The sequence below is a fragment of the Rattus norvegicus genome, chromosome 7 (assembly GCF_036323735.1).
Source record: "Rattus norvegicus strain BN/NHsdMcwi chromosome 7, GRCr8, whole genome shotgun sequence".
Taxonomy (NCBI): domain Eukaryota; kingdom Metazoa; phylum Chordata; class Mammalia; order Rodentia; family Muridae; genus Rattus; species Rattus norvegicus.
The window spans coordinates 115,812,808-115,826,126 of NC_086025.1; the positions used below are offsets into that span (position 1 = coordinate 115,812,808).

General features: G+C 48.5%; 1 protein-coding gene across 1 annotated transcript; it reads right to left on the minus strand.

The window, feature by feature from the left end:
• Positions 1–2,404: 2,404 nt before the first annotated feature.
• Cyp2d2 (cytochrome P450, family 2, subfamily d, polypeptide 2) lies at positions 2,405–6,474 on the minus strand. The gene is made up of 9 exons (NM_012730.2): positions 6,186–6,474; positions 5,395–5,566; positions 5,008–5,160; positions 4,774–4,934; positions 3,922–4,098; positions 3,602–3,743; positions 3,227–3,414; positions 2,755–2,896; positions 2,405–2,654 (listed from the first exon to the last, which is right to left on the minus strand). The coding sequence occupies exons 1-9, from the start codon at positions 6,372–6,374 to the stop codon at positions 2,476–2,478; spliced, it is 1,503 nt and encodes a 500-aa protein (NP_036862.2). The 5' UTR covers positions 6,375–6,474; the 3' UTR covers positions 2,405–2,475.
• Between the last annotated feature and the right edge of the window lie 6,845 nt (positions 6,475–13,319).

Consider the following 13,319-nt stretch of genomic DNA (forward strand, 5'->3'; position numbering starts at 1 on the left):
TGTATAAATAAAGTCAGGTGTCTTGTGGGAGGCAGCAAGGTCCCAGAGCACACAGTGTGTGTCTCCCTTTGAATTCTTGGTATAAATGCTACATTGACCCTGGTCCCTCTTCCATACCATCAAGAACCCATCCTTTAATGGAAGCAGAAAGACTTGCATTTCCATTCCTTCTGACTTGTGCAACCAAGGCCAAGTCAGCTCTCATGTCTTGGCCCAATTCCTGGTCTTTCTGTGCATACTTTGCGTTGCAAAAGTGCAAAGTATCCTCAGTCCCTGACCTGCCTGTCAGGCAGAAATGGCTAAAGCTGCTACTTGGAGTATAGACCCCTGTCTGTCCTGTGACTCCAGAACCATAGTGTGTTTCTACAGCTGCTATGATCTCTGTTGCCATTCTTTCCCATCTCTCTGTGGGTATGAATCATACAACATGCTCTCTGAAGTCACACACTACCTGTTGCCATGTATGTTATGGGAGGGTCCTGCTGGTGGTTTGGATTCCAGAACTGCCATCAGTGCATCAGGTCAACCAGAACATGAACCCATTTCATCCCCAGTCAGTTACCTAATTGATACATCACTATTCATAGTTCTTTCTGGAAATATCTTGTATCAACCACAATAACCTCCAAAGATCAGGAAGGAGACCTCTTACTGCAACCTGGCATCTGGTCCCCTAGAAAGGAGGAAAGACTGTCTATTATCCTCTGCCCTGAGTTGAGCTCTTGTCTTTCTCTCAGTCTGGTTGCTGGGAGAGGCCAGACTCCTCTAGGAAGGTCTGCCTCCTAGTTTCCCTCTTCTTCTCCATCCATCCCCTGACTGGTGCTTACTCAGTGGAGGGCATGAGATATAGAGCTGATTCCACAGGGGGTGTGAACTGGTATTGGTGTGTGAACTGTGAGTAAAGGCATACGTGTCCAGTGGACTCCTGCTCCAAGGTGCATGATCATGAGTTACTCATCTGACATGCACCATGCAGAGATATAAGGCTCTAAAGGACATTACTTCAGACTAGAGTAAGACTTTCCAGCACCAATAGAAAGGGGTAATAGGAGGGCTGAAGAGATCATTCAGCAGGGAAGAGCACTGGTTTTTCTTCCAGAGGGCCCAGGCTTCACTCCCAGCATCCACAGGATGATATAAAACAGAACTCAAATCCTTGGGCATCTGATGCTCTATTCTGTTCTCTCTACACAGTGTACACCTGCAGGCAAATACCCATGGATATACAATAAAAATGAAGGGGAGAGGTGGGACAAGGTGGAGTGTGTGGTAAACAGATGTGATTACTTGTGTAGGAAAAGGGAGGGGTTCAGGAAATATAATTTCCCCATCGTGGTGACTAATGTGTGACCATTGTGTGGCTAATGACGAACTGTGGTGGGAGTGTCCTTAATATAACTATGAAAATGAAGTCTGTGGGAGAACATTTCTTTTCACAAAAGCAAACTCAAAATCGGTGTCTGCACTCAGGTGTCTTTCAAAGCATGCAATATACATCAGGGTCTTGGGTTGCTGTAGGCTGGCCTCAGATTTTATGGAGGCCAAAATGAGCCTTGTAGAGTGTCACATGCCTCTAGAACAGTCCTCCCTCACCCCACCAAACACACACGCTTTCACGTCTTCCAAACACTTGAACATTCCTACTGAGAGGCATGCGGTGCATCGCCACACATGGTTGTGGGACGAGCCATCTAGGTCTGGACAGGTGTCCCGATGGAACTGTGGGGCCCTGACCATCTTCCTGGAGTCTGATCTGCCTCTTTGCTATTGCAGATGTCTTCCGCATCCTTTGACGACAGAAAGTCTGAGTGTGAAGACAGCAGCTGTTCTGGTTATGAGAGAGGTGCTAGCCACCATTTGTGGCTCTTCAGGGTTTGGGGACCTACGCCAGCCAACATTGTCACCAGAACAAGACTTGTGCTGATTTCTAGCATAAGCCATTCACACTTTCCTCACAGTATTGCTTGAGTCTGACTTCTGTTCACATGCATCGATAGGTCTTTTTGTGTGATATACGGTGAAGCAGAGACCATCCACACAGCTACCTCTCCTCCTACTTTATCTGAATGCTTCCCTCTCTCCTCCATTCCATTGCCTCTTCCCTCCTCCCTTCATCATTCCATGATGACTACCCACCCATCCCGACCCCCCCCCTTGTTGAGAAACGCTCTCATTAAGTGGTCCAGGCTGTATATATACCCCATGCCTGCCTTAAACTTGCAATCTACTTGCATCATCCTCCCTTTGCTTTACTGAAGGCCACTGCTCCTGGAGTAATAAACTATTCTCACCACATTAAAGTTGTAAATGGGTTAGGCTGTCGTAGAGGGACAAGGAGGATTGTAGACTTTCGTCTTCGGATACAATTGGGACCAGGGTGGGGGTGGGATCGGGAATCTGATTTGAAGATACAGAAGTTGTTTATTGGACATCAATCAGACCAAACCGGGGAGAAGAATGGAGCCCCTGCCCCTGCTAGCGAGCCACTGCACAGAGTTGGTAAGGCTGTGGAGTAACTGGCAATGCGTAGACGCCATGGGTGCTGGGCCGGGGCCGGCCGGCCAGCACCGAGAAGCTGAAGCGCTGCAGGAGGCAGGTGAAGAAGAGGAAGAGCTCCATGCGGGCCAGGGGCTCCCCCAGGCATGCTCTGCGGCCTGTGGTGGGACAGGAGCTCAGTCAGTCTGGGGCCTGACTGGAGCTCCACCCTCCCAGTCACCCTGGGAATAGACAGGGAGTCAGCCCCCCCAGAGGTACCTGCTGAGAATGGCATGAAGGCCTCATGCTTCACAAAGTTGCCCTGGGCATCCAGGAAGTGTTCTGGATGGAAGCGGAGGGGCTTCTCCCAGACGGTCTCATCCTTCAGCACGGAGGACAGGTTGGGGATGAGGGTTGTCCCCTGGTAAGAGGGCATATGGTGTGAAAATGGACTGGGTTGGAGCTGCCTAGACACTGGCCACCAAGTTCTCATGCATTGTCTCTACCTTACACACTGGATCCTTTTATTAAACCTCAAACCCAGAGCCTCCCAGAACCTTCTCTGGTCCATTCAAACCCTTGTTACAAAGCTCCTATCTGCAGCTCTTCCTACCACCCCTACAGCTCATTTCACTGGATGTCCTCTTCTCCAGGGGATCTTGGGTAATGGCTCCAATGTACTCACACCCAGGTTGATTCCATTCCCTTGTTTGCGTATTGTGGATTCTGGGAACAGAGTGTGTATGCCTACCTTGGGGATGAGGAAGCCTTGGAATTTAATGTCTCGGGATGTCATATGTGGTATATTTGTCGGGACGATGTCTGCAAAGCGCTGCACCTCATGGATGACAGCATTGGTGAACGGCATTCGTGCCTGGTCTGCCATCTCTGGACGACGCACCTGCCCTATGACCTCATCAATCTCCTCGTGGACTCGGCCTAGATAGATGGCATCTCTTCAGCGAAAGGAGCTCATCCTTCAACTTCTACCACTGGGTTAGTAAGATAGATAGGGCTCATACCAGACACATGGGAAACTACGTCAAGCTAAGGCAGGAACCACTAGTTTCTCAAATACCTCTGCCTTTCTTCCCCTGACCTCCCTCCCATCCACAGCCAGGCTCACGCTGCACATCTGGATGCAGGATCATGAGCAGAAGGGCCCAGGACAGTGTGGTTGAGGTGGTCACCATCCCCGCCATGAACAGGTCAATCACCACCAAGCGCAGATTTTCATCATTGAAGCTGCTCTCAGGATTCCCCTTGGCCTGGACAGGCAGAAAGGGCTGGTTCAGTAGGGAAAGGAAGTCCCATCATGGCCTCCTATTGTTCCTTGGGAGCATAGGGACTGAGTCACTTAGTGATACAGAGGAACACATCTGACCTCACTGCTCAGAAGACCACAGCACACAATCCCTGGCTACATCTCTTGGAGCTTCCAATCACCTTTTGCATCTCTGCTAGGAAGGCATCAGTCATGTCTCGGGGCGGCTGGGCAGGATCCCAGCTTTTCTTGTGCTCAATTAACATCTTATCCACTAAGGCTATAAATGAATTGAGCTTGGGGAAGACTTTGCCAGGCAGCCCAGGAATCTGAAGGAGAATTGGGATTGCGTTCAGCACCTGTGAAAGAAACAAAACATGTCCAGTTGCTTTTAGCTCTAATTAAGAATTCATTATTTTATTCATGTGTCATTGTGTGTGCACACACATGTGCATGTACTTGGAGGTACAGTATCCCAGGTGTGTAGTGGCTCATTATTTCATGGTCAGGGATCAACTTAAAGAGTTAGTTCTATCCCTTATATGGGACTCAGGGATCCAGCTCAGGTCTCCAGGCTTGCTTGGTGAACTCCTTTACGCACTGACCATCTATCTCTTTTGCCCCTGACTGCTGTTTCTGCCCAGTGTTCCCCTAGACCAGTCACAGTTTCCGTGTTCTTCCACAGTGGACTCAGGGTCTATTTGTCCCTACTCATCATCTGCTTCTTCCTCAATTCTAGCCTGCTTGCTCTCTTGAACCCCAGTGAAGAAAGAAACATTCTACTCTTCAAATATAACAGGCTTGTGTGGTTTCACTGCGCACAGAGGGCAGAGGTTTACCACCTTTGTGCAATCATTGACCTTGGTTGGCTTGTCCCCTCGAGTTTATCTGAGGTTCTTCAATGCTCAAGCCTTTCTCCCTGCAATTGACTATCGCCCGAGGCCCTGACCCCCAAACACCCTGGATTCATTCATACTTGCTCCAAAGGATTTACAGCACAGGAGTGGTCGTGTCTGCTGCTCTGAGCTACATACCTCTGCCATGAAGCCGGTGTCCTCTCCAAAGCTCTCCTTCAATGTTTTGAGCATCCTGTTGAAGAAAGGGTCCTCATACTCAAATCGACGAGCATAAACAAGGGAGGCAATCACGTTGCTCACAGCCTTACTCAGGAGGATGCTGGGATTGAAGGGATGTTCTAGGAACAGAGATGCAAGCAAGTCATGGCATTGCTCATTAGTCTCTGCCCACACTCTCCATCTCAAACCTACCAGCCTCCTTGGCGAAGGTGTCACAGAGGTGGCCGGCCTCCTCTGTCACCCACTGCTCCAGCGATTTCTTGCCCACGCCGAAGTCACGCAGGGTGGACACAGAGAATCGTCTCTGCTCTCGCCACTCAGGTCCGTAAGGTGCAAGGACCACACCTGCAGATGCATCTGCGTGTTACCACGGATGCTGGGCTATGCTGTCTCCTCTGTTCCCAACACTTCCCTGTAGTTAATGTTAGCAGTCAGTCCCCAACATTTTTCTAGCACATATCTGCACTGTCAGCTCCACCCTCCATCTTCAATTGCCTGACCACATATCTCCATAGCCATCTTCAGTTCTCCCCTCTCAAGCCCTATTCTCCCTGCCTTGCCCACACTATAGTGCTTTGCCTTTTGATTTGTTCCCATAGCCCAGGTGATTATAGATGGGCAGTAGGGGGCGGTCAGCAGTGTCCTCTCCATAGGTCACCAGCAGTTCCCGCACGGCCTTCAGCCCGTTGATCACAACTACAGGCTTCCAGGCTATCTGTAGGCTGAACACGTCACCATAGCGGCTTCGAAGCTGAAATAGGGGACAGAGTACATAGGTAGTAATGTTCCCTAGCAGAAGATCAACGTTCCTCACACAAGTCTTTGTCCCTGACCCCCCATCTCTCTCTCTCTCTCTCTCTCTCTCTCTCTCTCTCTCTCTCTCTCTCTCTTTCTCTCTCTCTCTCTAACTCTGTGTGTGTGTGTGTGTGTGTGTGTGTGTGTGTGCAAGTATATGATGGTACTTATTGAACCTTGTTCCTACATATGCTGGGCAAATGCTCTATCACAGACTTACATCCCCAGCCTGTGGTTGGGTCACCTTGTAGCTTGGCAATCATATCTTCTCAACTCTGCAAAGGACTCATAGCAAATATTATCATTCAGCAGAGACCCAGCCTGAGTAAGGTCCTTGGGTCCCTTCCTACTCCACCATACCAGAGGAAATTCAGGTTTCTGAGATGGGAATCCAGGCCTGAGACCACACAGCAGAAAGAGACTATAGCACAGCTGGCCCCTCTCACCACTTTGTTTTCCCAACAACACTTTTTCCTCTTGGGGGCCATCTTCCTGTCTTTTCTTTACCTTCAGCAACACCACATGCTACCTGGGGCATTCTGACCTCTACTGTACTCCACCACCACCTTTCTTACCTTGTATAAGCTATATGGCATGTTCTCAAAGTCCACCTGCAGCAGGTTTCCCAGCCCAGGGAGTGGCACAGGGCCGGGAGGGTAGTGGGCAGTCCAGAATTTGTGCCGGTGCACCAGGTCCACCAGAAGCAAGAAGATGGCTGTGAATATGACCACAGCCCAGAGGTCATCTCCAATCAGCAGCCCCATGGCTGCCCCACGGCTTGCAGGCTTTTGAAGGAATACTTGTCCAGACACTTAGAATCAGGAAAGATCCTCTTACAACAGACTGGGAACCTGGTCCCTTAAAAGGGGGTAAAGCTGCACTTTGTTCTCTAAATTGAGCCAAGTAGCTGTGTTAATGTTCAAACAGAGCCTGTATGGGGGAAGGGGTGTCAGAAAAGTCCAGGGAAAATAAACATCAGAGGTTCTTGCCCTTTCTTCTCTCCGGTGGTGCTTGTCCATGGGAGTGGCATTGAAATCTCCACAGAAAGCAGCATAGTGGTTATGTTGGGCTGGACATTTTGAGCAAGACAAGCACATAACATGAACCCTTCCTCAGTGTGCAAGCTGCTGATTTGCCTTATGGGCAGAGATCCACGGGGCCTGAGGGCATCGTCTCAGATTGGAAGAGGAACTTTTGGAGGCTTCCAGAAACACTTGGCTAGTCAGACATGGGGTCTGACTGACACCATGGCCACTATCAGTATGCAGCAAGGGCCACTGAAGTGGCTTGTGTGGGTAGCTGATGAGGGTGAGGGAGAGGCAGTGTGAGGAAGGTAACTCCAGCCTGTGAAGCTTCAAGTACAGGTGGAAGGTCGTTCAAGTCTCAAGGATGGCCAAATTCAAAACCTAGGGACTTCTTAGCTCTCACCTGACAAAGCTGAAAGGTTGTCACCAACTGTCAAGAGTCCTGGGGAGACCAGCTAGGAGTCCAGGTGCTTGTCTCATGGAGACCACTATCTAATTTCATTCATCCTTGTCTTCTTGATAGGTCAATCCCTGTGGGACTGTCAAAGGCACCCTGATTCCCAGTTGAGCTAAGCCTTAAAACCACAGTTACCCTGAAGAGACGGTAGGTGTTTTGCCTGACTCCTGGGCACCAGGCCCTGTCACTAGCCGCAGCCCCCCATACATTTGTTGCCATCAGTCATGTAAGGGCAATGCCCCAAGCCCCTCCACATGGAGAGGAGGTGACCTGGTCATTTCAAGTCAGATCTCCATTATAATGAGGTACCTAAAAGCCTGGAGACTGAGCCAATAACCTTTCTTCCCAAACACTCATTCCTGCAAAAGTACTTAATCTGAGGCCCACCCTCAGAAGTGCAGTACAGTTCTACTCATCCACTTTCTACCATGAGAATAAATACCTTAAAATCATGGACTGTCTCTTTTCATTGGGATCTGCCACAGAAAGCCACAGAGAAGGCCATAGAAGGCCTCACTTTGCTCCCAGAGGCAGCCACCACCAAGCTAAGTGAAACCTGCTACCATTGAGCCAAGGACTCCCCCTGCAGGACCAGCTGGAGCACCCCTTTCCCACTCAGCCTCCGGCTAGATCCAGCCTGCGGGCCTCCACTCTGTTCTCAGCTCTTTCAGTTTCCAGTGGTGCCTGGATGCCCAAGAGCCTGAGAACCAGATGGGCCCCAGCCTCTTTGCAGGCCTGGGGACAACCTAGCCAGCTCAGTCCTGTGAGATAAGTACACAGACAGGTGTGGGAGGTCACACAGTGTGTGCTGTAAAAGGTTCCTTGGGTTCCTACCAGCTCTTAGAAGAGACCTAGATGTTCTGTTGACTATCTGTGTGGGTAGCCTGCAGGCACTGTCCACTTCCTTTCACCCTCAGTCCATGTCCTCCCATCCATGGGAACCCCTGTGGCCTGTCAGGATCATGTGACTTTAGGGGGGATGGCATCTGCATATTTATGTCAGCAGCACAGGTGTCCATGTCCACAACAGGAAGCTGGGACTGAGTCCCTGACCATCAAAGGGCAGTGGTGCTCCCAGGTTTGCAATTCTCTGCACACATGTCAACAGATAACTGGTCACTGTCCTTTGGACTCCAGTGTAAGAGGACAGATGGAACCTGGGCACATCTCTCCTGGACTCTGTCCTGTGCACCGTTTGTTCCCTCTCCTGCCTTGGATCTCCCTCGTTTCACTGCAATGATGACCAGTAGTGAGTCTCAGGGCCATCTCTAGGTCTTCCTTCGTTACATAAGCATTCTGGGAAGAGACTTGTTGGGATGATTGTGACTCTTGAGTGTCACCTGGGGAAAGCTTAGCTTGGGCAAAGGATGGCCGAGGTTGGCTAGGTTTGGTGGCACTTTCATCTCCGGATGGTTACTGTACCCCTCATGGGGTGAGGCCACAGCGGGACTGTGGCCCATTGCCATGTCTGCTACCTATGAAATCTCAAACCACAGAACCAGTGCCGAGATGATGCACTTGTATATAAGGAAATGGAAAATACTGAGAATCAACCTCAGATCATTCCCATGCGAGTATTTTGTAGACTCCTAAAGTGCACACAAGGACTGCTGAGCAGGACTGTGACACTGAAGCTACCGCCATTTCAACTCCCCTTGCTGACAGAGTTGCAGTTGGCAAAACTGTTCTGGGACCTAGATAAGCCCTGTGACTTATAGTCACAAAGAACATAGTCCAAGGGTTTGTGGTGTAGGGCAATGCCTGGCAATCCCTGAGTCAGGTTCCACCGGGGCACTGTTTACTTGTAGGTGGGACAGGGTCAACAGCCTCATGAAATCTGAACTCAAATGAAATATGACAGTGGGCACAGCAGAAGCTCTTGGTTCTGAGTGTGGAAGTGTGAGCACGTCTCATCTGAGACAATAGATCCCAGGTAGGAAGGAGGACCTTATATCATAGATGATATAATTGTGCATGCAGGAAACAGGGACGGTTTTACAATACCACGTGAGAACATCAAACAATTTCAGCAGAGGTAAAAAGTCAACACAAAAACCACGTGTTCTTTCCTAATCTAACAATGAATATGCTGTATGAACTAACAAAAATGTGAAGGGAATAGAATGACAAGCAGTATTACACATAAACTAGAGTCAGAAAGAGTAAGAATTTTAGGGCAGTGCAGTGACTCTCACAGTATGTTGCTTACTGTAAAAGCGTGAGGACATGGGTTCATTTCCTAGCATCTATCAACCACTTCCGCAATCACAGTGCTAAGGAGGGAGGAAAGGGAAGATGCTCAGAGCTGCTCCTGAGTCAGTCTACCTCAGTGAGTGGGCTCCAAGTTCAGAGCAACATTGTCTCAATTAATAAAGTGCAGGGGGCCTGAAGAAGACGTTCAATTTTGACCTCTGGCTTCAACACAGAAATGGGGATGTGCACACACGTGCATTAGTTTCCCTATGAAGAGTTGTGTGCATGCGCACGCACACACAAACACAAATATATATACACACCCATACAAAAGGAATAACCTACAAGATCATCAGAAGTGACTGAACAATATGAAATGGATGCATCAGAGAAGGAAAAATGGTTTTTGTTTCGGTTTTGAGACAGGGTTTCTCTGTGTAGTCCTGGTCTGGAACTCTGTACACCAGGGTGGCCTTGAACTCAAAAAGTTCTGCCTTCCTCTGCCTCCCAAATGCTGGGATTAAAGGAGTGCATCACCACAGCCTGACTAAAGAAGTAAAAGTTTAAAGAGAATATGAAAACAGGAAGGCTTGCTTTATTGTTCTAAGCATTAAATGCAATTCCTATCCGATTATAAAATCCCTAAAAATTTGTATAGAATATCAAATGCAATCATAGATTATTGTGGCTCAAAATCTAAAGCTGAAAATGTCTCAAATTTTCCATGTAGTATTTTTAGATGGTGACTCTCCAATCTTAACTAAATAAAGAAAACAAAGAGTAGAATTTTTGTAGACTACTATATATTTATATACTGGAATGTTCTTTTACCTTAAACAAAAGTGCTGACATCAGCTACAAAGTGAATGAACCTGAGGTAAAATAAACTTCCCACAAAAGAAAAAGGATGGGATTCCCCTATGTAAATTCAGATAAACACAGTAGTTGTTCACAGCTGAATGGAGTAAGGAATGGAGAGCTATTGTTTAAAAACAGGTTCAAAGTATTTTTCCTTTTAAATTGACTTCTGCCCACCGCCAATTCTCACCAACCCAGCAGCCATTGGTGGGTGTCTATGTGGGTTAGCTGTCACTTGGTGACCATCAGCACGGGCATCTCTTTCTTCCTGCCTCCCTCGATTACTACTATGTGTATGAGACACAGGCAGCTCTTGAATTCTCTATACAGCTCCAACTAGTCTCATGTACTGAATGTCACTGCTCTTGCTACAGTACATTTTGGCATCATCCAAGTCATTTGTTGCAGAGGGATGGCACAGTTGGGTAAGTGTTGACTGTAGATCATTTTCTGAGAGCCCAATAGACACGAATTGAAGCTGGATCAAGAAAACAAATGTCTGTCTTAATATTTGTTTATTGTACATCTGAATTCTCATCCCTGCTGGTAGGAGCTTGGGCTAACAGGGAATGTTGAAATTGCCATGTTCACTGTGCTGGACTGTCCAGTGGACACTAAGAAACTAAAGGAAGGGCTTCATGATAGCCAGGGGCTCCCTGAGGCATGTGAAGCAGCCTGGGAGTGAGCTCAATCAGGTGGGATCTGGCTCCTTCCTCCAAGGTACCCTAGGAAAGGTATCCAGGTACCCCACAGACAACTGACTATGGCATGAAGGCTTCTTGCTTCATAAGGTGACCCTGAAATGTTCAGGATGGAGGGGAGGGCAGGGCATTTCCCAGGTGCTCTCATTCTTCAGCGCCAAGGACAGGTTGGTGATTAGTGTTTCCTGGCAGGAGGCACAGAGCATGAATCTTGGGTCAACGGGAATACCAAGATCCTAGCTGCTAAGTTCATATGCATAGACTGTGCACTTAGAAGCTTCTTGCCACCTTAGAAGAGCCCTGTAGTCCTCCTTGCCCAACCCCTTGTCTATGCTTTCTAGAATTCTCTCACTTTCATTTGTTATCTCACTTCCCTGGGAACTCTGTGGGCAATGGCCACAGTGTACAACCACTTGTATTAATATGATGACAATTCAGAACAAGGTAACCTTTATTTGGTGTGGCTATGCTAGGTAGGTGAGTCCATGCACAACTTAGGTTTGAGAAAGCCCAATCTTACAGTTTTTTTTTCTGTGTGTTTTTGAGGCAAGGTTTCTTTTTATAGCCCTGTCCTAGAACTTGGTTTGTAGATTAGGTTGGCCTTGAACTCTAGAGAACAGCCTGCCTCTGCCTCCCAAGTCGCTGGGATTAAACGTGTGAACCACCACCGCCCAGTTGGAAGCCCTATATTTCAATTTTACAAATGTCACATGGGACAAATTCACGAGTATTATATCTCCAAAGTGCTGCACCTCATAAATCATAGCATTCGGTAAAATACATGCAGGCCTGGTGTGTTATTTATGGAGGCCGCACCTGCCCCATAATACCATCAGTCTCCTTTTGGACATGGCCTGGAGAAACAGCATATCGATTCAGTGGGTAAGTACAGGCGACTTCGTCCAACATTCTATCTCCATGTTAGGGGCTGATCCATGTAAGATCTATCACTTCTGTAGAGATCTGGTCAAGCCAACGCTAGGAGCTACAAGTGTCATGTAATTCAGGGTTTGCAACCATACTCCCCCCACCCCCCAGTTCTAGCCTTACACCACATATCTAAGGTAGAATCACACAGAGCTGGACCCAGGCTAGCAGGGCTGAGGCAGCCACCTTCCTGGGTTAGCAGGTCGCTGTATGAACATTTTCTTCTGGTGAGGCTCTAGGTGCATGGAGATTACTTCACATAAGGCACAGGTAACGATGGTACCTTGAAAAGAAGCCAGCTTTCACCTTCATGCTTCTTCCAGCAGATCCAGCATCCAAGTGAACATGTGACATCAGCCATAGATGAGGGATGAATCACACTGGTTTAGGATTAGGACATTATTCTGTGTTAAGGGCTGATCCATGTGAGGACTATGTTAGGGCTCAAGGGGTGTCCTGGAAGTGAGGATGTGGGTTAGGTTAACCTATCCAATACTCTGGTGCCTCTCCCCTCCCTTCCTTGTGTCCTTCAGTCTATCACCCGCAGGCCTACCAGCTAGTAAGTCTCAGTCATCCACTGCTCACTCCAGCTATAGTTTGCCCTGGCTGAAGCTTCGGAGGGTCAGCACAATCTCTATCGTTCCTGTCACTTCTGGTCCATGAAGTAGAACATGAGGTACGCATGTAAGCAAGTACTACAGGCAGTGTGCTCTACTCCCAGTATCTTTTGTCCTCTGTGTTTGGTACCATCCTAAGGTGCTGGCCAGTTCCTTCTAAACACCATGTCTCCGCCATAGAATCCCGTGGCTTTTACTGTATTACTTGACTACATCATCACTCCCTCTAGCGTCTTTCCCAGTCGCTGGCCCTTCTGTGCCATCTTGCCTCCCCATACTCACCCAGCCCTTTGGATCTGTGACTAAAGCTCAAGCGTTCCCACTTGGGAACTGATGGGTAGACTAAGGTGTTCTCTCCATCTTTCCAGCACCTCCTGCTACTGTATGTCGGTCATACTGGGTTCCTTCCAGACTCTGACCAACTTTTTGAAGCAGTGCTGTAGCTGAAGTGGAAGAGCAGAGCGTTTACACGTGAAGATCCCCAGTAGACAGTAAGAACCAGACCTGCCACAGGAGCTTTCTGTTGTGCTGTTGTTACTGTCCCCAGGACCTCAGATATGGAGAGCAAATGTTATACCACTGAGCTGCATTCTCAGCACGAGGACCTGCTGCCTGTGGCTGGGAAGTCTGTTATGTAAGTTCAGCAAAGGACTGTTACTAGGTGTACTTCCTCAGCAGTGACCCTGCCAGAACCAGTACACCTGTCCTCAGTTCCTTGAGGTACAAGACCTATGATCTGCCACAGCACCTCTTTTCCTGAAATATTGCACTATATCCTAACATCTGCCCCTGTAGAGGGCCGCAATAACATTCGCCACCACTAGATGGCGCTGGCTTCCACTGCGCCCCACGTGGAAGGCCAGGATAGACTCCGCCATTGCAAGATGGCGCCAGCCTTCGCCGCGCCAGCCGGCCCCCTTTCAGGAAGTTA